General features: G+C 44.9%; 1 protein-coding gene across 2 annotated transcripts in view; it reads left to right on the top strand.

The window, feature by feature from the left end:
* Positions 1–27,199, top strand: part of stpg2 (sperm-tail PG-rich repeat containing 2) — a 64,295-nt gene that overhangs the window by 31,595 nt on the left and 5,501 nt on the right. For both annotated transcript variants that reach the window (XM_041899866.2, XM_041899867.2), the window contains 2 exons: positions 22,359–22,527; positions 25,569–25,684. In XM_041899866.2, coding sequence (XP_041755800.1) covers positions 22,359–22,527; positions 25,569–25,684 — 285 coding nt within the window. The remainder of the gene's footprint in view (positions 1–22,358; positions 22,528–25,568; positions 25,685–27,199) is intronic.

The following is a 27,199-nucleotide window of genomic DNA, read 5'->3' as shown; positions in this document are numbered from 1 at the left end:
CATAAGTATTTGATACATCAGAAAAGCAGAACTTAATATTTGGTACAGAAACCTTTGTTTGCAATTACAGAGATCATACGTTTCCTGTAGGTCTTGACCAGGTTTGCACACACTACAGCAGGGATTTTGGCCCACTCCTCCATACAGACCTTCTCCAGATCCTTCAGGTTTCGGGGCTGTCGCTGGGCAATACAGACTTTCAGCTCCCTCCAAAGATTTTCTATTGGGTTCAGGTCTGGAGACTGGCTAGGCCACTCCAGGACCTTGAGATGCTTCTTACGGAGCCACTCCTTAGTTGCCCTGGCTGTGTGTTTCGGGTCGTTGTCATGCTGGAAGACCCAGCCACGACCCATCTTCAATGCTCTTACTTGTTGGCCAAGATCTCGCGATACATGGCCCAATCCATCCTCCCCTCAATACGGTGCAGTCGTCCTGTCCCCTTTGCAGAAAAGCATCCCCAAAGAATGATGTTTCCACCTCCATGCTTCACGGTTGGGATGGTGTTCTTGGGGTAGTACTCATCCTTCTTCCTCCAAACACGGCGAGTGGAGTTTAGACCAAAAAGCTCTATTTTTGTCTCATCAGACCACATGACCTTCTCCCATTCCTCCTCTGGATCATCCAGATGGTCATTGGCAAACTTCAGACGGGCCTGGACATGCGCTGGCTTGAGCAGGGGGACCTTGTGTGCGCTGCAGGATTTTAATCCATGACGGCGTAGTGTGTTACTAATGGTTTTCTTTGAAACTGTGGTCCCAGCTCTCTTCAGGTCATTGACCAGGTCCTGCCGTGTAGTTCTGTGCTGATCCCTCACCTTCCTCATGATCATTGATGCCCCACAAGGTGAGATCTTGCATGGAGCCCCAGACCGAGGGTGATTGACCGTCATCTTGAACTTCTTCAATTTTCTAATAATTGCGCCAACAGTTGTTGCCTTCTCACCAAGCTGCTTGCCTATTGTCCTGTAGCCCATCCCAGCCTTGTGCAGGTCTACAATTTTATCCCTGATGTCCTTACACAGCTCTCTGGTCTTGGCCATTGTGGAGAGGTTGGAGTCTGTTTGATTGAGTGTGTGGACAGGTGTCTTTTATACAGGTAACGAGTTCAAACAGGTGCAGTTAATACAGGTAATGAGTGGAGAACAGGAGGGCTTTTTAAAGAAAAACTAACAGGTCTGTGAGAGCCGGAATTCTTACTGGTTGGTAGGTGATCAAATACTTATGTCATGCAATAAAATGCACATTAATTACTTAAAAATCATACAATGTGATTTTCTGGATTTTTGTTTTAGATTCCGTCTCTCACAGTTGAAGTGTACCTATGATAAAGAATTACAGACCTCTACATGCTTTGTAAGTAGGAAAACCTGCAAAATCGGCAGTGTATCAAATACTTGTTCCCCCCACTGTATATATATATATATTTGCGAGAAAAAAAAAACATATGGGGGATTGGAAGTGATGCAGACAATTACATTGATGGAAGTTAGCTAGCTGGCTAACCTTAACCTTAACCCTTTAACCTAACTCCTGAACTTAACCCTAACCCCTAGCCTAGCTAATGTTAGCCAGCTAGCTAACATTAGCCACCTAGCTAGAATTTGTACTTTTGCAAATGTTTGTACTTTTGCAAATTCGTGACATATTGTACGTTTTTTGCAAATTCGTAACATATAATACGAATTGTAATTCGTAACATATCATACGAAATGTGTGATGGACATCCACAAATGAATACAGCCCCGACCGGGACTCAAACCCTGTTCCAGTGACAGTCAAGCCAACGCCTTTACCATTACCTAAGGGAAAGGGGTAGTGTAGTGTAGCAACCTTAAACCAACACCTAGTGAACTCATCAAGAGGTTGGGATCTCTTGCCGTATTGGTTAAGGTGTTGGCTTTACAGTCGCTGGACATAGGTTTGAGTCCTGGTCGGGGCTACCCCCCGAATTCGCTACGACATCCTTCCATGGTTGGTTTCATTAATTCTCCCCTTATACTGCCCCAAATTGACACAGTTTTAGCTACAATTGGAGGCAGATTGTGTCAGTTAAAGAACATTTCCTAGTATTTTCTACCTGCAGCAAACCTAGTGGATAATGCTGGTAATACCAGTCAAAGCAAAACCCCACAAATAGCAACTGGCCCTAAATGACTACTCATCTTACATTTTAGCAGACTCTCTTATCCAGAGCGACTTACAGTAGTGAGTGCTTACATTTGCATACTGGTCCCCCATGGGAATCAAACCCACAACCCTGGCGTTGCAAGCGACTGAGCCACACGGGACACAGACTTCTGATTACAAACAGACGGTCACACATCAACAGTCATCCTACACCATGGCGTGATTTGTTTGTTTGGGGACTAAATACATTGAATATTCCATCAAACAACATCATTTGCCATTTCATCTCATAGCCAGTGTTTGACAATGAAGTCCAATGAAGGAGGATTTGATTTGATATGATGACTATTTCTTCCCCATTGTCAGAGAGCGTCCGTGATTCTGATGAGACTGGGTATTTTCCTGTTTACCATTTCTGTTCCCCTACCTCCCTGCTGTCTTCTCCGACACACAGACACACACACACACACACACGCACACACACACACACACACACACACACACACACACACACACACACACACACACACACACACACACACACACACACACACACACACACACACACACACACACACACACACACACACACACACATACACACACACACACACACACACACACACACACACACACACACACACACGGTGGGTCTGAACAGATTCCTGTGTGGAGCTGGATCTGAGGGAGTTGTAATAATGCCACGCTGGGCCTCCTTTATGGGCAGTTAATGAAAAACCCTGAGACACCGTGGCAGTTAGCGCCGTGCTGCGGCTCTCCTTGCCCCTGTATCCCACTGCGATGGATATTAAAAGTGTCTAATCAGTGTATAATCAGGCCGCTTCTATCAAAGAAGGGACTATGCGATGTGGGGAGAAAAAAAAGAGAAAAACCTCATCTCTCACTATCCATTCCCTTTCCTCTGTTCTTCTTAAGCTTGAATTCAAAAGAGGTCAACATTTTTTTTTTTTTGCAAGACGGATCGACTGCTTTGAATAGTTTGTGTAAAATGATGGAGATAGAATCCGGGCGCTGCAGCATAACACAGAAAAACAGGTCAGTGTTTATCCACTTTCTCATAATCCTTTTTTGATAACGCAATTCAGGAGGACCCTATTCAGGAGGACCCTATTCAGGAGGACCCTATTCAGGAGGACTCTATTCAGGAGGACCCTATTCTCAGGAGGACCCAATTCAGGAGGCCCCAATTCAGGAGGACCCTATTCAGGAGGACCCAATTCAGGAGGACCCAATTCAGGAGGACCCTATTCAGGAGGACCTAATTCAGGAGGACCCTATTCAGGAGGACCCTATTCAGTAGGACCTAATTCAGGAGGACCCTATTCAGGAGGACCTAATTCAGGAGGACTCTATTCAGGAGGACTCTATTCAGGAGGACTCTATTCAGGAGGACCCTATTCAGGAGGACTCTATTCAGGAGGACCCTATTCAGGAGGACTCTATTCAGGAGGACCCTATTCAGGAGGACTCTATTCAGGAGGACCCAATTCAGGAGGAACCAATTCAGGAGGACCCTATTCAGGAGGACTCTATTCAGGAGGACCCTATTCAGGAGGACTCTATTCAGGAGGACCCAATTCAGAAGTACTGTCCCTATTGTATTTTGTATTCTTCTTATTCCTTAAATCATCTTCCAACATGGATCAATATGAATATGGATCAATATGAATATGGATCAATGTGAATATGGATGAATGTGAATATGGATCATCCTGGTAAATGTAGTGCACTGTATAGGGAATAGGGTGCCATTTGAGACGTATCCCTTGTCTTATTGGAGAAATGACAGAAATGATGGTATCAGAAATGATAAGAAGCCACTGGGCTCAAATGAATGAAGTCACCCTGTAGATAATGGCTCTGACCCCCAGACACAGAGGATAGGGACTAGCCAGAGGGATAGTTCAATTTAATTTAGACTGATGCTTGCCCTTGGGCAGAATTCTTTACATCTGTAGATCAGTGAAATGTCTTCCCTCACCCCACCCAGAGAAGAAAGCATTGTGTTTGAGCACTGAGCAGTGATTGCCAATATCATTCTGCTGTTGTGTAGCCGCGTGCATTCTGGAACTGGGGGTATATTACAGAGAGCTGTACCTCACAGCATTACAGATTTCTACCAGCCACCCCAAAGTAACCAGCCGAGAATATCATCCCTGTTGGTCAAAGCACGGCAGCTAACACTTTAATATCCGTTATGCTTACGAGGAAGGAACAAAACATACGTTGTTATGTCTCTTGTCGATCTAAGCGTTATTATGGAAAGATACAGAATATGACGAGAACAGAGGCCCCTTTCACACGGGCCAGCTACTAACATGTACTGACTAAGTCAAGGTTAAGTATATCAACACTGTGGTGATGACAGGGAATGGAAAAATAATTTGTGCTCCGTCCTCTGCAACAGGCCAAGAGCACATCATCTATTCAATTAGAGTGGCCGGATATAATTAGAAGTCTTGCTAAACATACATTTATCGAACAAGAGTTGCATCGATTTAATTACAGCAGAGAAGCAAAACGATCAACAGCAGATCCACCACGAAAGAAATGATGCCATTTGCCACACACAGAGAGAGCGAGAGAGAGTATGAGAGAGGAGAGAGAGAGAGAGAGAGAGAGAGAGAGAGAGTAGGTATGAGAGTGAGAGAGAGAGAGAGTGGGTATGAGAGTGAGAGAGAGAGAGACAGTGGGTATTAGAGAGAGGAGAGAGAGAGAGAGTGGGTATGAGAGTGAGAGAGAGAGAGAGACAATGGGTATTAGAGAGAGGAGAGAGAGAGAGAGTGGGTATGAGAGTGAGAGAGAGAGAGAGAGAGAGGAGAGAGAGAGAGAGTGGGTATGAGAGTGAGAGAGAGAGATACAGTGGGTATTAGAGAGAGGAGAGAGAGAGTGGGTATGAGAGAGAGGAGAGAGAGAGAGAGTGGGTATGAGAGAGAGGAGAGAGAGATAGAGTGAGTGGGTATGAGAGAGAGGAGAGAGAGATAGAGAGTGTGTGTGTGTGTGCATGCTTGCCTATGCATACTGTATGTGTTTCCCAATGTACGAATGTGTCTGTGTGTGTGTGTGTGTCAGTGTGCGTGTGTGTGTGTGCATGCTTGTATGTGTGATAGTCTTGAAGTATTAAACTTGTAAAACATATGCAACATGCTGCCCACATGCTGCCAGTGCTCGAGGCAGCAGCTAGTCCTGAGAGGCACTTGCATCCATCTCTCAGGATGCTTACCTTAGGGACAATTCCTTCTCCTTTCTACAGTATGCACACGCTTCTCCATCTGGAAGTTTCATGAAAATCGTGCACGAATGTCTGTGGATCCTCTGGAAGATTTGCAGTAATAATGTCAGTAAGGAGCAAGCTTTTTCCTGCAGTCTAGAGCCATATTCATTATGCCTAATTAGATGTCAAAAATATATATATTGTTCTAAATAGGTTATTTACATTTTTACATTTTAGTCATTTAGCAGACGCTCTTATCCAGAGCGACTTACAGTTAGTGAGTGCATACATTTTTCATACTGCCCCCCGTGGGAAACGAACCCACAACCCTGGCGTTACAAGCGCCATGCTCTACCAACTAAGCATACTTCTTTACCTGTTCAATTGTCATTTGAATTAATGATGCACACTGATTCTTTAAGAACAATTTTTTTCTACCTGAGGAGTTTAATACAACTGTCACACTGGTATATAATATCATAACCCAATAATTAAATAAACTGCTCAAAAAAATAAAGGGAACACTAAAATAACACATCCTAGATCTGAATGAATGAAATAATCTTATTAAATACTTTTTTCTTTACATAGTTGAATGTGCTGACAACATAATCACACAAAAATTATCAATGGAAATCAAATGTATCAACCCATGGAGGTCTGGATTTGGAGTCACCCTCAAAATTAAAGTGGAAAACCACACTACAGACTGATCCAACTTTGATGTAATGTCCTTAAAACAAGTCAAAATGAGGCTCAGTAGTGTGTGTGGCCTCCACGTGCCTGTATGACCTCCCTACAACGCCTGGGCATGCTCCTGATGAGGTGGCGGATGGTCTCCTGAGGGATCTCCTCCCAGACCTGGACTAAAGCATCCGCCAACTCCTGGACAGTCTGTGGTGCAACGTGGCGTTGGTGGATGGAGCGAGACATGATGTCCCAGATATGCTCAATTGGATTCAGGTCTGGGGAACGGGCGGGCCAGTCCATAGCATCAATGCCTTCCTCTTGCAGGAACTGCTGACACACTCCAGCCACATGAGGTCTAGCATTGTCTTACATTAGGAGGAACCCAGGGCCAACCGCACCAGCATATTGTCTCACAAGGGGTCTGAGGATCTCATCTCGGTACCTAATGGCAGTCAGGCTACCTCTGGCGAGCACATGGAGGGCTGTGCGGCCCCCCAAAGAAATGCCACCCCACACCATGACTGACCCACCGCCAAACCGGACATGCTGGAGGATGTTGCAGGCAGCAGAACGTTCTCCACGGCGTCTCCAGACTCTGTCACGTCTGTCACAGGCTCAGTGTGAACCTGCTTTCATTTGTGAAGAGCACAGGGCGCCAGTGGCGAATTTGCCACTCTTGGTGTTCTCTGGCAAATGCCAAACGTCCTGCACGGTGTTGGGCTGTAAGCACAACCCCCACCTGTGGATGTCGGGCCCTCATACCACCCTCATGGAGTCTGTTTCTGACCGTTTGAGCAGACACATGTGTGGCCTGCTGGAGGTCATTTTGCAGGGCTCTGGCAGTGCTCCTCCTGCTCCTCCTTGCACAAAGGCGGAGGTAGCAGTCCTGCTGCTGGGTTGTTGCCCTCCTACGGCCTCCTCCACGTCTCCTGATGTACTGGCCTGTCTCCTGGTAGCGCCTCCATGCTCTGGACACTACGCTGACAGACACAGCAAACCTTCTTGCCACAGCTCGCATTGATGTGCCATCCTGGATGAGCTGCACTACCTGAGCCACTTGTGTGGGTTGTAGACTCCGTCTCATGCTACCACTAGAGTGAAAGCACCGCCAGCATTCAAAAGTGACCAAAACATCAGCCAGGAAGCATAGGAACTGAGAAGTGGTCTGTGGTCACTACCTGCAAAACCAGTCCTTTATTGGGGGTGTCTTGCTAATTGCCTATAATTTCCACCTGTTGTCTATTCCATTTGCACAACAGCATGTGAAATGTATTGTCAATCAGTGTTGCTTCCTAAGTGGACAGTTTGATTTCACAGAAGTGTGATTGACTTGGAGTTACATTGTGTTGTTTAAGTGTTCCCTTTATTTTTTTGAGCAGTGTACATTTGAGTATTTTCTGAAGATAGTTAGACAAGCTACTCTAGCCTGAAATGGCTTGGTAGCTAGTTATGAACAAAATTGCTAGGTGGCTAGTATTACCGAGAAACAACAAAACATTTTCGTTTTATCTATTCATCAAGAAGGAATCAATAGGCTACATAGCTTGATCAAATTCATTTACAAGCATACCTCCTGTGAGTCCTGCCCAGCACCGGCAGGTAAAATCAAATCACACGCTGTGTGTGGCACTCGAAACTCTCTCTCCTCCTCCACTCACGATACTGTCTGCACGCATATCTTTGCTCCATGGTGCACCTTGGAAGGAACCACTTATTTGGGAGAATGGGGGGGGATACTCTTTGCCTGGTCCAGTTAGTGTGCCCCTTCCGCAAAATACAGCTGACAGATCTTTTTTTATAAATAATTATGATAAAGCTTAAAAATGAAGTTGAGTAAATAATTTAAAGGTGCAATATGCGGAAATAGCTCCTGCATTTTTCTGTTTGCAAAAATTCGAATAGTTTCCCTAATTTTAGTTTATGTGACAAAACAAGCAGAGACTAATTTTACCGTCTTAACCGCTGTTAAATACATTTTCAATAACCAAAAATATTGTATTTTCAGCTGTTTGAAGCTGATGTAAGTAAGTAAAAGATGCTAAAACAAAACTTAAGAATGGGAAGAATAGAAATAGCGCACAGATCTACCACTTCTTAGACTTGCTTTCAATGAGAATGACAGATTTATAACTCACGTTTCTATGTGAATTATGGTCGCGTTGCCCTAAAAAGTTACATATTGAATCTAAAAAAAACACAGGACAAATCTGAGGGGGGCATGTGCCCTTGTGGCCCCTATGGGCATGACGGCTCTGGTAAAGCGTTAGGATTATTCTCCGATCAATAGAAGGCTAGTCATGGCTATGGCATCCCATGGTGTTTGGGAAGGATGTGAGAGTTTGGTCATGCAGATGGTGTTAGTGTACGTGCAGTAGACTGACAATAGGGAGGAACTGTTTACATGGTTTGCAGGACCGAAGAAAGCTGTCTGAAAGAATGGAAAGAGGCTATGGATTATGCTGTCAGTTGTCATATGCATGACGGTGATTGGAAAACCCAGGAGAGGGTTTCACGTGGCGTGAGAAGTGGGCTGCCTTAGGCATCCTTCCGCTGCCATTTTAGTCTATCAAGTTCAACTCAATTCCTTCTCACTTTCATAAAAGAGCTAGGATGGTGGTAAGATGAAAGCGGTGCGGTGACAGTTGTGTCCTACGGCTGTATTGACCAGTGTCTCTGACAGCCTCCCCTTGGTAATAACGTTTTTATTGAGCCAAGACCCCTGTCTACCAGATCGTCTGCAGGTGGCCCCATGCTGCTCCGTTCCATGCTGTCTGGAACATTTCAGTTTGGACTTCTTCCACGTTGTCGTAAATAAACTAGAGTCCGCACAGAGGGGAAGAGCATGTAGGGTGATTGTGAGAGGATTTTTAACAAAGTTTTACCAAGGCACACTGCAGTGCGAGATTTAATTAGATACTGTATATGTAAGCAGTCATTAGCCATATAACGATAGAGATTGTAAACAGACAGTGTTGTTAACTAGCGACTTTTAATATACAAAATAAATCTGATCTTTGACATGGCAGTCTCCCTTTGCCAGTGCTATCATTTCTATCATTTCTATCTATCTATCTATCTGTCTATCTGTCTGTCTATCTGTCTGTCTGTCTGTCTGTCTGTCTGTCTGTCTGTCTGTCTGTCTGTCTGTCTGTCTGTCTGTCTGTCTGTCTGTCTGTCTGTCTGTCTGTCTGTCTGTCTGTCTGTCTGTCTGTCTGTCTGTCTGTCTGTCTGTCTGTCTGCCTGTCTGCCTGCCTGCCTGCCTGCCTGCCTGCCTGCCTGCCTGCCTGCCTGCCTGCCTGCCTGCCTGCCTGCCTGCCTGCCTGCCTGCCTGCCTGCCTGCCTGCCTGCCTGCCTGCCTGCCTGCCTGCCTGTCTGTCTATCTGTCTTTCCGTCCGTCCGTCCGTCCATCTATCATCTTGGCTTGAGTCTGCTCCCCATTAAAATACATGGGAGTATCTGAGTCGACTGAACATAAAGCTTATAGCCATACCATGCTTCCTTCCTGGCCATTATGAAGGTTGTGTCCCAAATAGTACCATATTCCCTATATAGTCAACTACTTTTGACCAGAACCCTATGCGCTCTGGTCAAAAGTGCACTATATAGTAAATAGGGTGCCATTTGGGACACAGCTGAAGCCATTCCACGTGTTTCAACTAATCACAGCACCGTGTATCAGAGGGAGTCGCTGGCTCAGATCAACCTAATGTCTGATCAACTGACGGGTGTTGAAAAAAGAGCCTTACGAAAAGCAGGCTCTTAAACACTCTTAATGAGAGGAAGGCCAGAGAAGGCTATTAGTGCTAAGGTTTACTACCAGGCTCTGGAACAGACTGCAGAAGCAAATAGTTGTAGCATCCGCATTATCCCTTCACTATCTCACAGTACAGCAGCCCTCCTCTGTCTGGATCATGTTTTACTGCTGTGTGTGTGTGTGTGTGTGTGTGTGTGTGAGCATGTGGTTGTGTGTCTGTCTGTCTGTGTGTGTATGTGTGTCTGTGTGTGTGTGTGTGTGTGTGTCTGTGTGTGAGCATGTGGTTGTGTGTCTGTCTGTCTGTGTGTATGTGTGTCTGTGTGTCTGTGTGTGTGTGTGTGTGTGTGTGTGTGTGTGTGTGTCTGTGTGTGAGCATGTGATTGTGTGTCTGTCTGTCTGTGTGTGTTTGTGTGTCTGTGTGTGTGTGTGTGTGTGTGTGTGCATTATATTTGATATTTTGTTGACCTTTATGATGTATTTATTTCTCCCCTTGTTGTCTTGTTGTCTCATTTTTTTATTTTAATGTCTAGTTGGATCTGCTTTTTGTTTATGATTGTTCTGTATTGCGTTTTGTGTGGGGACCCCAGGAAGAGTAGTTGTTGCAATCGTAATGGCTAATGGGAGATCCAAGTAAACCCAGAAATAATTAGCGAAGATTCAGGCGCATAATCTGTCGTCTTCTTCCGTTCCAACAGATGGTATGGTTTTGAAAATAAGAATGCGTCTGCTATCTAGCGGAGCAACTCATTAGGGTTTAAAATCATTACATTAGATTTATGTTAGCAGGGATCTAACAGCACGCTCTGTGTCTGCGCTCAATGTCACAGTGATGCATTCGCCTATTTTAGTATGACTGCAGAGTCTGAGTATATCAGCGTTTTGTTAATATGCTTGGGTTGTTTAATTGTTTCAGATCCACATTGCTTCATGGAAAGAGAGAGGAATAGAGAGTAAGGGTAGAGAATTAGAGGAAGAGAGACAGAAAGAGAGAGAGTGAGGTTAGATAATTAGAAGAAGAGAGGCAGAAAGAGAGAGAGTGAGGGTAGAGAATTAGAAGAAGAGAGACAGAAAGAGAGAGAGTGAGGTTAGATAATTAGAAGAAGAGAGACAGAAAGAGAGAGAGTGAGGGTAGAGAATTAGAAGGAGACAGAAAGAGAGAGAGTGAGGGTAGAGAATTAGAAGAAGAGAGACAGAAAGAGAGAGAGTGAGGGTAGAGAATTAGAAGAAGAGAGACAGAAAGAGAGAGAGTGAGGGTAGATAATCCGAAGAAGAGAGGCAGAAAGAGAGAGAGTGAGGGTAGAGACTTAGAAGAAGAGAGACAGAAAGAGAGAGAGTGAGGGTAGAGAATTAGAAGAAGAGAGACAGAAAGAGAGAGAGTGAGGGTAGAGAATTAGAAGAAGAGAGACAGTAAGAGAGAGAGTGAGGGTAGAGAATTAGAAGAAGAGAGACAGAAAGAGAGTGAGGGTAGAGAATTCGAAGAAGAGAGACAGAAAGAGAGAGAGTGAGGGTAGAGAATTAGAAGAAGAGAGGCAGAAAGAGAGAGAGTGAGGGTAGAGAATTTGAAGAAGAGAGGCAGAAAGAGAGAGAGTGAGGGTAGAGAATTAGAAGAAGAGAGACAGTAAGAGAGAGGGGGTACAGATGGTGCATGCTTTGCACTTTTAGGGTTTATGAGATGTGTGGATGCACTCTATGGCTGGAGGAAAGATCACAGTCTTTTTTGTGTAAAGATCTCCCCTCTCTCTGTGAAGTTGTGGTTATTCTCCTAACACTGCTGTTTTTGAGTTTTACACAAAGTGTGCTCCACTGAACCTAGCTCTGGTCCAGGTCGTTAGTGTGTGTTCCTTCCATAGTGAAGGTATGCGCACTAACCCCCTGGGCCAGAGCTACACTGAACCCTACCTCATTGTTTAATCCCCCCTTAAGCGCAAGAATCCGACTTTGAATTTCGTTTTTGATCAATGACGCCCCTGAGCTACACCCATTGGTCCGTTGAATGTCAGAATCATTCATCTTAGCAACACACCCCATTTTGAAATGTAATTTCTATTGATCTGTTTAAAAAAACATTAAATTGTAGGATACACAAGAGGATATAGATGATATTGTTTGTCGTAACTCTGGCAATAACTGATTGGTCAGCAAATGGTCACAGACCTGGGAGAAGGATCACTTTTAAAGTGATTACAGCATGCATCTGTTTTGATTTGATTTCAATAATGACAGCGAAGACCCAACAAATCCCTCACAGCAAAGACCCAACAAATCCCTCAAAGCAAAGACCCAACGGATCTCTCTGTCACGCCCTGACTCTGGGGACTCTTATTTGTTGAGTCAGGGTGTGATTTTCTATGTTGTATTTTCTATGTTTGTGATCTAGGTTTTGTAGTTCTATGTTTGGCCGGGTGTGTTTCCCAATCAGAGGCAGCTGTCGCTCGTTGTCTCTGATTGGGGAGCATACTTAGGCAGCCTATTGGCAATTAGGTGTTGTGGGATCTTGTTCCGTGTGAGGTTTGTTGTGTGTTACCTTTGGACGTCACATTTCGTTGGTTTATTGTTTTGTCGTTGTTTATTAAGTTTAAAATAAACATGTATGCATATCACGCTGCGCCTTGGTCTGACCCGTCCTTCAACGAACGTGACAGAAGATCCCACCAAACGAGGACCAAGCAGCGTGTCCAGGAGCAGACAGCCTGGACATGGGAGGAGATCCTGGAAGGAAAGGGATCCTGGACATGGGAGGAGATTCAGGCCGGGATGGATCGCCGTCCTTAGGAGGAGACAGTGGAGGCCCGGTATAGAGAGCAGCAGCGGCAACGCAGAAGGTGCCGGCCGAGGAAGAAGCCCGAGAGACAGCTCCAATAATTTTTTTTGGGGGGGCTAAAAGGGTGGTTGGCGGAGCATAGTGTTAGAGCAGAGCCAACTCCCCGTACTCACACGAGGAGGCGTGTGACTGGGCAGGCTCCGTGTTATGCGGAGCTACGTACTGTGTCGCCAGTGTGCCGGCACAGTCCTGTACGTCCTGTGCTAGCACCACGCACGTGCTGTGCGAAGATGGGCATCCAGCCAGGACGGGGTGTGCCGGCTCAATGCTCCTGGTCTCCAGTACGCCCCCTCGGTCCCGCATATCCTGCGCCGGTTCTACGTACTGTATCGCCAGTGCGCGTGCACAGCCCTGTGCGTCCTGTGCTAATGCCTCACACATACTGTGCGGAAATAGGCATCCAGCCAGGACGGGTTGTGCCAGCTCTCCGCTTCAGACCTCCAGTCCGCCTCCACAGTCCGGTACGGCCCGTTCCTGCTCCTCGCACCAAGCCAGTGGTGCGCGTCGCCAGCCCGGTCTGGCCTGTTCCTGCTCCTCGCACCAAACCAGTGGTGCGTGTTCCCAGCCCAGCCCGGCCCGTTCCTGCTCCTCGCACCAAGCCAGTGGTGCGCGTCGCCAGCCCGGCCCGGCCTGTTCCTGCTCCTCGCACCAAGCCAGTGGTGCGCGTCGCCAGCCCGGCCTGTTCCTGCTCCTCGCACCAAGCCAGTGGTGCGCGTCGCCAGCCCGGCCTGTTCCTGCTCCTCGCACCAAACCAGTGGTGCGTGTTCCCAGCCCGGCCCGGCCTGTTCCTGCTCCTCGCACCAAGCCAGTGGTGCGCGTCGCCAGCCCGGCCCGGCCTGTTCCTGCTCCTGACTTTGAGATGTACATCTATTATAGTGTCTCAGTTCTGACATCATGTCTAAAAAGCGAGCCTTGCAAGAACTACAACAAAAATAGGAAAACATTGCATCCTTTGACCTGCTGTCTGACTGATGTTTTTCGGGCTCTTCAAGATGATAATGCGGCGTCTGGATTTCACCATACCTCCATATTGCTGCTTTCACATTATCACTATCAGTAGGCAATGCACAGTTCTGTCCTACGGCGGAGTAGCAGGGGCAGAGGGAGATTTTTCTCCTAAATCTTATTTTCTGTGCTATAAATCCCCCCTTCTCCTCCTTCCCCTCCTCTTCCTCATGGAGTGTGGAGGAACATGTGGGAGACAGCTGTGTGTGTAGACAGCTGTGTGTGGAGGAACAGGTGAGGGGGATGCTGGGAGCGTGTTGGTAACAGTGGCAGGACGAGGCCCGGTGCGGTTTAGGGATGCTGCCTGTTTACACAGCCAAGAGGCTGCAGACAGTCTGTTAGTCTGGTAGCTGAGTGGACCCAGCTGTGGGGCCTACAGTATAGCTGCCTGGTGGTTGCCCAGGATTCTCCACTGCCAAAGCCAGATCACTCAGCTCACTGCCAAATGAGAGAGAGAGAGAGAGAGAGAGAGAGAGAGAGAGAGAGAGAGAGAGAGAGAGAGAGAGAGAGAGAGAGAGAGAGAGAGAGAGAGAGAGAGAGAGAGAGAGAGAGAGAGAGAGAGAGAGAGAGAGAGAGAGAGAGAGAGAGAGAGAGAGAGAGAGAGAGAGAGAGAGAGAGAGAGAGAGAGAGAGAGAGAGAGAGAGAGAGAGAGAGAGAGAGAGAGAGAGAGAGAGAGAGAGAGAGAGAGAGAGAGAGAGAGAGAGAGAGAGAGAGAGAGAGAGAGAGAGAGAGAGAGAGAGAGAGAGAGAGAGAGAGAGAGAGAGAGAGAGAGAGAGAGAGAGAGAGAGAGAGAGAGAGAGAGAGAGAGAGAGAGAGAGAGAGAGAGAGAGAGAGAGAGAGAGAGAGAGAGAGAGAGAGAGAGAGAGAGAGAGAGAGAGAGAGAGAGAGAGAGAGAGAGAGAGAGAGAGAGAGAGAGAGAGAGAGAGAGAGAGAGAGAGAGAGAGAGAGAGAGAGAGAGAGAGACAGAGAGAGAGAGAGAGAGAGAGAGAGAGAGAGAGAGAGAGAGAGAGAGAGAGAGAGAGAGAGAGAGAGAGAGAGAGAGAGAGAGAGAGAGAGAGAGAGAGAGAGAGAGAGAGAGAGAGAGAGAGAGAGAGAGAGAGAGAGAGAGAGAGAGAGAGAGAGAGAGAGAGAGAGAGAGAGAGAGAGAGAGAGAGAGAGAGAGAGAGAGAGAGAGAGAGAGAGAGAGAGAGAGAGAGAGAGAGAGAGAGAGAGAGAGAGAGAGAGAGAGAGAGAGAGAGAGAGAGAGAGAGAGAGAGAGAGAGAGAGAGAGAGACGAGAGAGAGAGAGAGAGAGAGAGAGAGAGAGAGAGAGAGAGAGAGAGAGAGAGAGAGAGAGAGAGAGAGAGAGAGAGAGAGAGAGAGAGAGAGAGAGAGAGAGAGAGAGAGAGAGAGAGAGAGAGAGAGAGAGAGAGAGAGAGAGAGAGAGAGAGAGAGAGAGAGAGAGAGAGAGAGAGAGAGAGAGAGAGAGAGAGAGAGAGAGAGAGACAGAGAGAGAGAGAGAGAGAGAGAGAGAGAGAGAGAGAGAGAGAGAGAGAGAGAGAGAGAGAGAGAGAGAGAGAGAGAGAGAGAGAGAGAGAGAGAGAGGTGAAGTTCAGGGACGAAGAGAGAGGGAAGAGAGTGAAGAGGAGGAGAGAGGAACAAGCCATCAAAAGACTGAATGTATTGACCTGTTAAATCTCTTCACCCTTTGACTAGCATGTCCTTCTCTGCTAAATTTTTACATTTACATTTTAGTCATTTAGCAGACGCTCTTATCCAGAGCGACTTACAGTAGTGAGTGCATACATTTTCATATTTGTTCGTATTTTGTATTCGTATTTGTTGCTACGATAAGATAATTTACGCACTCCCCTGTTTTCATAAAACATCCGGGATATGTAAACATAGAATTTTAAATTCTTCATCTGGTTTTGTGAGAATGTTTGATTTATTTCAGACATGTTTTATGGGAGACAGAGAAGAAAGAGGAAGATATCAGCAGATCTGTACCCATCGGCGGGCTATAGTATCTATAAAGCCACACTACAAGCATATGGTGATTCCCTATCACTCCTGTGGTTTTATGATCCATCTAAGAGCCCATTAGAACACGAAATTCCTCCTCTTGAACTAAATAAAGCAGAAAACGATTATTTAACCACTGCGCTGAGTGTGCAGAAGCGTCAATGAAACATACACTATAAATATAGCCCAGTATTTATGGGGTGGAAAAATTTAACAGCAGCCTCATCTGAAAATAACTTCCTCAGTGTTTAATGGGGGAGGGTTTAATGAGATGAGGAATAGTCGTCTACTGTGAGGTGAGAAGAAGAGGTATGTCTGGTACACTGTTCATGTCATATGCATGGTCTTTAGTGTGAGGCTGTCAGGCAGAGCTAAAAAAAGGTCTGGCTTCATCCCAAATGGCACCCTATATAGTGCGCTACTTTTGACCAGAGCCTGTATGGTCATACATATTAAGTAGTTCACTATGTAGGGAATGGGGTGACATTTGGGATTCAGCCTGTCTTCACATAGAGCTCGTTCTGAGGAAGGAATCATAGAAGGTGATTAGCACATGTGTCACAAAGCTGGAATCATTGGTTCACTTCAACTCTGACCTTCTACCTGTTTCTTTCTTTATTTTTCAGATGTTTTATTTTATTGAGATTGATTATTTATTGTCATCGATAGGACTAGATGTGGAGACGACAGCTAGGAAAGGTGGACGCAGGGATCAAACCCCAGCGTCTGGGGACATGTGTAGTGTGGAGTCAGCAGCACTACCGCTAGACTCTGGCATTACACAATGTTTACCTTTCTGACCAGTCAAAAACATTAATGGAATTCTGACCTCTGACCTCAACCAGAGCTATACGGAATCCATAGCAGCTCCCATTCTAAACACATGCCCAATTAACCAATTGAGTTGTCCTAGTTTGAATTCAAAAAATTCTTCAGTGTCGAAAAGAATCGCAAACATAAAAGATGGTGACAACGCGTCTAGACGCTAATCAGGGGGAATCACATCAGTATTCCGTTTCATTATGTTTCATGTCGGTGCCAGTGTGAGCGCTCATTAAAAGGAACTTCTAAATGCATATAGATGGCGATAAACGAGAGAGAGCAATTGGACAGACGTGGCTGGCGCACCGCTCTGTAATTAAGTGTATTTTGACTACTGTCAATAGGTGAGAGGTGGTGAGAACGGTTATATTCCCATCAGGTGTAATTACAGCCATATTGGGGCTCCGTGACAGACAGGGGAGGGGAAATTAAAGGTGTTATATTGTGAGAAAAAGATCTCCGCCGGTCTCCACAGGTATAGCCTCACAGGTGGCGCAACTTATCATTTCCATCTCAATCGTTCAATTCATTTCAGTGCCATTTTCATTTGCTACTAGCCACAGCTTTCCTTTCTCAATTGTGTGTCTCTCTAGTCTGCATCCCAAATAGCACCCTATTCACACACCTTCATATCGTCATCTCTCTGTGTCTCTGTGTTGTGCCCCTGAGCAAGGCACTTAACCCCCTACAATTGTTTCAGGGGTGCTGCACTGCGCCTGACCCATTGCTTCCAGCCCCTCGGGGTGTGTGTGTCACAGGCGGCTGGTGGTACCTTAATTGGGGAGGACGGGCTCATTGTAATGGCTGGAACAGAATGAATGGAATGGTATCAAATACATCAAACACGCCATCTGTATTGTATGGCTGCCGTCTTGCGAGCTCCGACCTAACTTTGCTTTGCAAGACTTGTACTTGTGCGCGTGACAATAAAAACGTAAAACTTGAAACCTATTACCTAAATTGTGCACGACTTTTGACCTGACCCCTATAGAAGTGCCTTATATATGGAATAGGGTGCCATTTGAGACACAGTCGAAGTCTAATGGAATGCAAAGTCATTTATAAATATACAGTACCAGTCAAAAGTTTGGACACACCTACTCATTCCAGGGTTTTTCTTTTACTATTTTCTACATTGTGGAATAATAGTGAAGACATCAACACTATGAAATAACACATATGGAACCATGTAGTAACCAGAAAAGGGTTAAACAAATCAAAATATATTTTATATTTGAGATTCTTCAATGTAGCCACCCTTTGCCTTGATGACAGCTTAGCACACTCTTGGCATTCTCTCAACCAGCTTCATGAGGTAGTCACCTGGAATGCATTTCAATTAACAGGTGTGCCTTGTTAAAAGTTAATTTGTGGAATTTCTTTCCTTCTTAATGCGTTTGAGCCAATCAGTTGTGTTGTGACAAGGTAGGGTTGGTATACAGAATATAGCCCTATTTGGTAAAAGACCAAGTCCATATTATGGCAAGAACAGCTCAAATAAACAAAGAGAAACGACAGTCCATCATTACTTTAAGACATGATGGTCAGTCAATGCGGAACAATTCAAGAACATTGAAAGTTTCTTCAAGTGCAGTCGCAAAAACCATCAAGCTGTCACGCCCTGACCTTAGAGATCACCTGTATTCTCTGTTTGGTTAGGTCAGGGTGTGATTTGGATAGAATCTAGTGTATTCTGTTTCTATGTTGGCCGGGTGGTGGTTCCCAATCAGAGGCAGCTGTCCATCGTTGTCTCTGATTGGGGATCATACTTAGGCAGCCATTTTGCCTACCTTTAGTTGTGGGATCTTGTTTCTGATTCTGTTTCTGTTTCGGCTTGTTGCTGTTAGCGTTTAGAACTTCACGTTCGGTTGCTTTTGTTATTTTGTCAAGTGTCTATTTAAATATTAAACATGTACGCATACCACGCTGCACGTTGGTCCGATCCTTTATACAACGAACGTGACACAAGCGCTATGATGAAACTGGCTCTCATGAGGACCGCCACAGGAAAGGAAGACCCAGAGTTACCTCTGCTGCAGAGGATGAGTTCATTAGAGTTTCCAGCCTCAGAAATCGGCAATTAACTGCACCTCAGATTGCAGCCCAAATAAATGCTTCACAGAGTTCAAGTAACAGACACATCTCAACATCAACTGTTCAGAGGAGACTGTGTGAATCAGGCCTTCATGGTCGAATTGCTGCAAAGAAACCACTACTAAAGGACACCAATAAGAAGAAGAGACTTGCTTGGGCCAAGAAACACGAGCAATGGACATTAGATCGGTGGAAATCTGTTATTTGGTCTGATGAGTCCAAATGTACTATTTTTGGTTCCAACCGCAGTGTCTTTGTGAGACACAGAGTAGGTAAACGGATGGTCTCCGCTTTTTTGGTTACTACATGATTCCATATGTGTTATTTAATAGTTTTGATGTCTTCACTAGAAAATAGTAAAAATAAAGAAAAACCCTAGAATGAGTAGGTGTGTCCAAACTTTTGACTGGTGCTGTATTTATATAAAATAAAAAAATAAACCTGAACCAGCACTTGCACTTGACAACCAACCCTTTTCTATCTCTGACTCTACTGATAGCTACGTTATTGAGGGAAAATGTACTTTCTATGCCTGTGACATGTGGTTGTCCCACCTAGCTATCTTAAGATGAATGCACTAACTGTAAGTCGCTTTGGATAAGAGAAAAAAGGTTTAAAAAAAAAAAGAGGTAAAAATACAAAGTGAGTCTGGGTTAGGCATTAACAATTATGGCGGCGGGACAAAAAAACTGAAGGATGGGCTGACAGTTGGAGAGGGTTGAAATATGAACACGTTCCACACGGGCATACCACTGGGTTTCTAGCACATTCTCTCCCAAGGAATTTGTCTTGTCGCTTTTGCTAAATAATAGAGGATCTACTCTGAATATAGCCCCGCAGTATTCATCTAGCTAGCGTAGCTGAGCTTGCCATAACACATAGCACTCTCTCATCGTCACTAAAACTATTTGTAGCAGTGGTAGGAGTCTGGGGACTAGTGGATCATGCAGATATCGTTTGAAACCAAGTAGTACTAGGGTGGAAAAAGATACATCTCCTTACTGGTTTAGACAGATAATCCATATGATTCTTAATGACATCATTTATAATTATAGTTTTCTGTGGTCATATTAGAGATATATGTCTTCCTTGTTGTCTGGTCTCTGGTCATTACAGCCAATGAGTGATTTTGTCAGTGTTGTGATGTTGACAGGCTGGTGTGGTCAGTTATTATTATTATTAATTGTTATTATGTTAGGTTGAAGGGTCATTTATCGTATGTAATTAGGGCCCCCCTGTAGAGAGGCTACCGAGGCCCATCTAAGGGCCCCATGGAGGGAACAGGATCGCTCATTAGACCCCACTGTACTGTGAATGGACCATGTTATTAGACAAGGAACATGTAATTGATAGGAGTGCCTGTCAGATATTCCCGTCACAATGCTTTGTGGTGAGCCAATCAGCTAGGATGTCAGAGAAGGGTATGGTGTCTGTTGACTTCTCAGACCAGTGTTATTGCAGCCAAGGTCATACCGAGGGATTTGATAAATGAAAATAAAAATGCTGATTGTCTGGATCAGTCAAAATGTCGAGCAAATTTGCTCTGGTGAGAAAACCCAAATCATATTTCTATCTCAGTAGACTTCACTCCTTTTCACTCAGCTGTTCCTCCTCTTCGTTCCTCCTCTCTGTACCTCCTCTCCGTTCCTCCTCTCCGTTCCTCCTCTCTGTACCTCCTCTCTGTTCCTCCTCTCCGTTCCTCCTCTCTGTACCTCCTCTCCGTTCCTCCTCTCCGTTCCTCCTCTCCGTTCCTCCTCTCCGTTCCTCCTCTCTGTACCTCCTCTCTGTTCCTCCTCTCCGTTCCTCCTCTCTGTACCTCCTCTCCGTTCCTCCTCTCCGTTCCTCCTCTCCGTTCCTCCTCTCCGTTCCTCCTCTTCGTTCCTCCTCTCTGTGTTGTATCCATATCATCATCTCTCTGTGTTGTAACCATATCGTCATCTCTCTGTGTTGTGACCATATCGTCATCTCTCTGTGTTGTAACCATATCATCATCTCTCTGTGTTGTAACCATATCGTCATCTCTCTGTGTTGTAACCATATCGTCATCTCTCTGTGTTGTAACCATATCGTCATCTCTCTGTGTTGTGACCATATCGTCATCTCTCTGTCTTTCTGTGTTGTAACCATATCGTCATCTCTCTGTGTTGTGATCATATCGTCATCTCTCTGTGTTGTAACCATATCGTCATCTCTCTGTGTTGTAACCATATCATCATCTCTCTGTGTTGTAACCATATCGTAATCTCTCTGTGTTGTGACCATATCGTCATCTCTCTGTGTTGTATCCATATCATCATCTCTCTGTGTTGTAACCATATCGTCATCTCTCTGTGTTGTAACCATATCGTCATCTCTCTGTGTTGTAACCATATCGTCATCTCTCTGTGTTGTGATCATATCGTCATCTCTCTGTGTTGTGACCATATCGTCATCTCTCTGTCTTTCTGGGTTGTAACCATATCGTCATCTCTCTGTGTTGTGACCATATCGTCATCTCTCTGTGTTGTATCCATATCATCATCTCTCTGTGTTGTGATCATATCGTGATCTCTTTGTGTTGTAACCATATCGTCATCTCTCCATCTCTCTGTGTTGTAACCATATCGTCATCTCTCTATCTCTCTGTGTTGTCATCATATCGTCATCTCTCTGTGTTGTGATCATATTGTCATCTCTCTGTGTTGTAACCATATCGTCATCTCTCTGTGTTGTAACCATATCGTCATCTCTCTGTGTTGTAACCATATCATCATCTCTCTGTGTTGTGATCATATCGTCATCTTTCTGTGTTGTAACCATATCGTCATCTCTCTGTGTTGTAACCATATCATCATCTCTCTGTGTTGTAACCATATCATCATCTCTCTGTGTTGTGACCATATCGTCATCTCTCTGTGTTGTGACCATATTGTCATCTCTCTGTGTTGTATTCATATCATCATCTCTCTGTGTTGTGATCATATCGTGATCTCTTTGTGTTGTAACAATATCGTAATCTCTCTGTGTTGTAACCATATCTTCATCTCTCTGTGTTGTAACCATATCGTCATCTCTCTGTGTTGTATCCATATCATCATCTCTCTGTGTTGTGATCATATCGTGATCTCTTTGTGTTGTAACCATATCGTCATCTCTCTATCTCTCTGTGTTGTAACCATATCGTCATCTCTCTGTGTTGTGATCATATCGTCATCTCTCTGTGTTGTAACCATATCGTAATCTCTCTGTGTTGTGACCATGTCGTCATCTCTCTGTGTTGTAACCATATCGTCATCTCTCTGTGTTGTAACCATATCGTTAACTCTCTGTGTTGTGATAATATTGTCATCTCTCTGTGTTGTGACCATATCGTCATCTCTCTGTGTTGTAACCATATCGTCATCTCTCTGTGTTGTAACCATATCGTCATCTCTTTTGTCTCTCTGTGTTGTAACCATATCATCATCTCTCTGTGTTGTCACCATATCATCATCTCTCTGTGTTGTGACCATATCGTCATCTCTCTGTGTTGTGACCATATCGTCATCTCTCTGTGTTGTGACCATATCGTCATCTCTCTGTGTTGTGACCATATCGTCATCTCTCTGTGTTGTAACCACATCGTCATCTCTCTGTGTTGTGACCATATCGTCATCTCTTTGTTTCTCTGTGTGACCTTGAGCAAGGCACTTAACCCCCTACAATTGCTCCAGGGGTGCTGCTCTGCGCCAGACCCATTGCTTCCAGCCCCTTGGGTTGTGAGCATAAAGACACCTTTTCGTTTTCTACCAGTTAATGGACAATAACCTTTTCTTCGTCTTCTCTCCAGGACACCCCTCCTCCCAGCTCCTACAACGTGCGGGAGTCCTTTGAGAAGACGTACGGCCGCGCTTCCTTCTCAGAACCCAGGAGCGAGGGGGGCAGGAAACGCCAGAGCTCATTCCTGAGCGCAGCACCCAGACACTCCACTTTCTTGCGCTACGATCCGGACTTCCCAGGTACTGTAGACCAGTGGTTCCCAAACTGTGGGGTGCGCCCCCTAGGAACTGGCTTTCAACTTACTCCTGAAAGTTGTAATAGTGGAATGCACAAGGTGCAATTTCGAAATTGGGTAGTGCATCAGCAGTTTTCATCTTGTCATGTCAGTCATTGCATACCTTAGAGAGCTATTTATAACTTGTCGTAAATGTCCAGATCAACTAGCCCATGTCAGATAACGTTTTAGCAAGTTTATTTTTTTGCCCTATAGATTTTGTTTGAGTCACTCATATTACATGAATATACATTAGCCATGGCAAAATGGGCGTGGGATGTTACCCAGTGCTGGAAGGGGGGCCTGAGTGAAAAAGTTTGGGAGACATTAAACTGGGCTTGTTGAGGAGACAATAGACTGGGCTTGTTGAGGAGACAATTAACTGGGATTGTTGAGGAGACAATAAACTGGGCTTGTTGAGGAGACAATAGACTGGGCTTGTTGAGGAGACAATAAACTGGGCTTGTTGAGGAGACAATAAACTGGGCTTGTTGAGGACACAGTATACAGGGCTTGTTGAGGAGACCGAAGTCTGGGCTTGTTGAGGTGCAAATTAACTGGGCTTGTTGAGGAGACAATAAACTGGGCTTGTTGAGGAGACAGTATACAGGGCTTGTTGAGGAGACAATAGACAGGGCTTGTTGAGGAGACAGTATACAGGGCTTGTTAAGGAGAAAATAGTAGACTGGGCTTGTTGAGGAAACAATAGTAGACTGGGCTTGTTAAGGAGAAAATAGTAGACTGGGCTTGTTGAGGTGTCCGATTCCTTTTAGGTAGTAACCACCTGCACTCATCCATCACCATTACGTTTGACCCCTTTCAATCATAACATGAAGCCAACTATAGGCCAGCCAAATGTTATTAAGTTAACACGAAGCCAACTATAGGCCAGCCAAATGTCATTCCGTTAACATGAATCCAACCAAAGGCCAGCCAAATGTCACTCCGTTAACATGAATGCAACCAAAGGCCAGCCAAATGTCATTCCGTTAACATGAAGCCAACTATAGGCCAGCCAAATGTTATTCCGTTAACATGAAGCCAACTATAGGCCAGCCAAATGTCATTCCATTAACATGAAGCCAACTATAGGCCAGCCAAATGTCATTCCGTTAACATGAATGCAACCAAAGGCCAGCCAAATGTCATTCCGTTAACATGAAGCCAACTATAGGCCAGCCAAATGTTATTCCGTTAACATGAAGCCAACTATAGGCCAGCCAAATGTCATTCCGTTAACATGAATCCAACCATAGGCCAGCCAAATGTCATTCCATTAACATGAAGCCAACTATAGGCCAGCCAAATGTCATTCCGTTAACATGAATCCAACCATAGGCCAGCCAAATGTCATTCCATTCAAATACCATGTCCATTTCTCTTTGTGGTTAGCCTAATATTTACTTCAATTATACTTTCATTGCAAATGTTCTTTCAAAAAAAGATTCATGATTTATTTTGATAATTTATGCAACCTATTTTACCCAAGACTCAACCCCTTAACAAGAGATTGATTTGCATATAAATAGATCTGGCTGTGTGCAAAGTGCTTTTAAACACATGGCGAGTTCATTTCAGACATTATTCAATTTCCATTTCAGAAAATGGGGTATTATTTCACCCCTCATCCATGCCTTTCTGCAATCACATTTTGATGTGAACTTGATTGGAATATGTTCAATAATTTTTGGCGTATGCCTTCTTCCGCTGTCACCCAACGGCTGCGGTAGAGATGGGGTCTATGACACGGAATCTGCTCCAGGTGAAAAGGGAACCCCAAGGCTTACCGGTTTAATTTCCTTCCTCAACTTTGTTTTCATCATTTTGTCCAAATGTCACCTAGCATACTTAAACAGTTGTATTACCTCGTCATGTTTTCATTCACTATGTATTGCTAGGATCATTTGTTGTTTACATCAGTGTCCGAGTGAGTGAGTCGTTGAGAGTTAGCTCCTAATCTACACTTTTCTTCTCTTGTGATATCTTATTGGAATATGAATGGTTTACAGTGATGTAGAGGTTGAGAGCTTCAAGTTCCTTGGTGTCCACATCACCAACGAACTATCATGGTCCAAACACACCAAGACAGTCGTGAAGAGGGCATGACAAAAAATATTTGGCATGGGTCCTCAGATCCTCAAAAAATTCTACAGCTGCACCATCGAGAGCATCCTGACTGGTTGCATCACCGCCTGGTATGGCAACTGCTCGGCCTCCGACCGCAAGGCACTACAGAGGGTAGTGCGTACGAGCTTCCTGCCATCCAGGACCTCTATACCAGGCGGTGTCAGAGGAAGGCCCTCAAAATTGTCAAAGACTCCAGCCACCCTAGTCATAGACTGTTCTCTCTGCTACCGCACGGCAAGCGGTACCGGAGTGCCAAGTCTAGGTCCAAAATACTTCTCAACAGCTTCTACCCCCAAGCCATAAGACTCCTGAACAGCTAATCATGGCTACCCTAACTATTTGCACTGCCCCCCCACCCCATCTTTTTACGCTGCTGCTACTCTGTTAATTATTTATGCATAGTCACTTTAACTCTACCCACGTGTACATATTACCTCAACTACCTCAACTAGCCGGTGCCACCGCACATTGACTCTGCACCGGTACCTCCCTGTATATATAGCCTCCCTACTGTTATTTTATTTTACTTCTGCTCTTTTTTTCTCAACACTTTTTTGTTGTTGTTTTATTTAACTTTTTTATTAAAAAATAAATGCACTGTTGGTTAAGGGCTGTAAGTAAGCATTTCACTGTAATGTCTGCACCTGTTGTATTCGGCGCATGTGGCCAATACAATTTGATTTGATTTGATAAGACTCAGAGCCTGACTCTCCCCTGTCCTCTCCTCTCCTCTCCTCTCCTCTCCTCTCCTCTCCTCTCTCCTCTCCTCTCCTCTCCTCTCCTCTCCTCTCCTCTCCTCTCCTCTCCTCTCCTCTCCTCTCCTCTCCTCTCCTCTCCTCTCCTCTCCTCTCCTCTCCTCTCCTCTCCTCTGTCCACCAGGTCCAGGTCAGTATAGTCCTGACATCAAGTCCAGTCCCCAGATGGCTCTGATCGTGTCCAGGGAGGATCGCTTCAAAGGCCCCAAGAACACCAACCCCGGCCCGGGCACCTACGAGGTAACTCACTATCAGACTAGCTTTTACCATGTAACATCATTCTACCTGAGATGCTTAAATGTACATGAATTGCCCCAACATTATGAGATCCTCGGTTTCAAAATCGATTCAAACACTTTATCTGTGCCTTTTTGATCTCACCTGTCTTAATAAACCAATAGAAAAGTCCCAAAATTGCAAACACTGCACATTTTGTATTTGTATTTTATTATGGATCCCCATTAGTTCCTGCCAAGGCAGCAGCTACTCTTCCTGGGTTTTATTATGGATCCTCATTAGTTTCTGCCAAGGCAGCAGCTACTCTTCCTGGGGTTTATTATGGATCCCCATTAGTTCCTGACAAGGCAACAGCTACTCTTCCTGGGGTTTATTATGGATCCCCATTAGTTCCTGCCAAGGCAGCAGCTACTCTTCCTGGGGTTTATTAGGGATCCCCATTAGTTCCTGCCAATGCAGCAGCTACTCTTCCTGGGGTTTATTATGGATCCCCATTAGTTCCTGCCAATGCAGCAGCTACTCTCCCTGGGGTCCAAACACATTAAGACACTTATATTGCACATAAATCAAAAGATAAAACAGTGCATCATATAACACTGTCACACCACCACATATCCACCACACAAAATGAATAATACCACTATTCAACAATATTACAATGTGCGTGTGTGTAGAGTGGGTGTGCTAGTGTCTGTGTGCGTATTCGTGTGTCTGTACATGTGTGTGTGTGTCTCTTCACAGTCCCCTCTGTTCCATAAGGTGTTTTTCAATCTGATTCTACTGCTTGCATCTTTTACCTGATGTGGAATAGAGTTCCATGTAGCCATGACTCTATGTAGTACTGTGCGCCTCCCAAAGTCTGTTCTGGACTTGGGGACTGTGAAGAGACATCTGGTGGCATGTCTTGTGGGGTATGCATGGGTGTCTGAGCTGTGTGCCAGTAGTTTAAACAGACAGCTCGGTACATTCAGCATGTCAACACTTGTTACAAAAACAAGTAGTGATGAAGTCAATCTCTCCTCCACTTTGAGCCAGAAGAAATTTACATGCATATCATTAATGTTAGCTCTCTGTGTACATTTAAGGGCCAGCCGCGCTGCCCTGTTCTGAGCCAATTGCAATTTTCGTAAGTCCCTCTTTGTGGCACCTGACCACACGACTGAACAGTAGTCCAGGTGTGACAAAACTAAGGCCTGTAGGACCTGCCTTGTTGATAGTGCTGTTAAAAATGCAGAACAGCGCTTTATTAAAGACAGACTTCTCCCCATCTTAGCTACTGTTGTATCAACAGGTTTTGACCATGACAGTTTACAATCCAGGGTTACTCCAATCAGTTTAGTCACCTCAACTTGCTCAATTTCCACATTATTTATTACAAGATTTAGTTGAGGTTTAGGGTTTAGTGAATGATTTGTCCCAATACAATGCTTTTAGTTTTTGAAATATTTAGGACTAGCTTATTCCTTGCCACCCATTCTGAAACTACCTGCAGCTCTTTGTAAAATGTTGCAGTCATTT

This window comes from Coregonus clupeaformis, chromosome 16 (assembly GCF_020615455.1).
Source record: "Coregonus clupeaformis isolate EN_2021a chromosome 16, ASM2061545v1, whole genome shotgun sequence".
NCBI lineage: Eukaryota > Metazoa > Chordata > Actinopteri > Salmoniformes > Salmonidae > Coregonus > Coregonus clupeaformis.
This window is presented reverse-complemented; position numbering and strand designations above follow the sequence as displayed.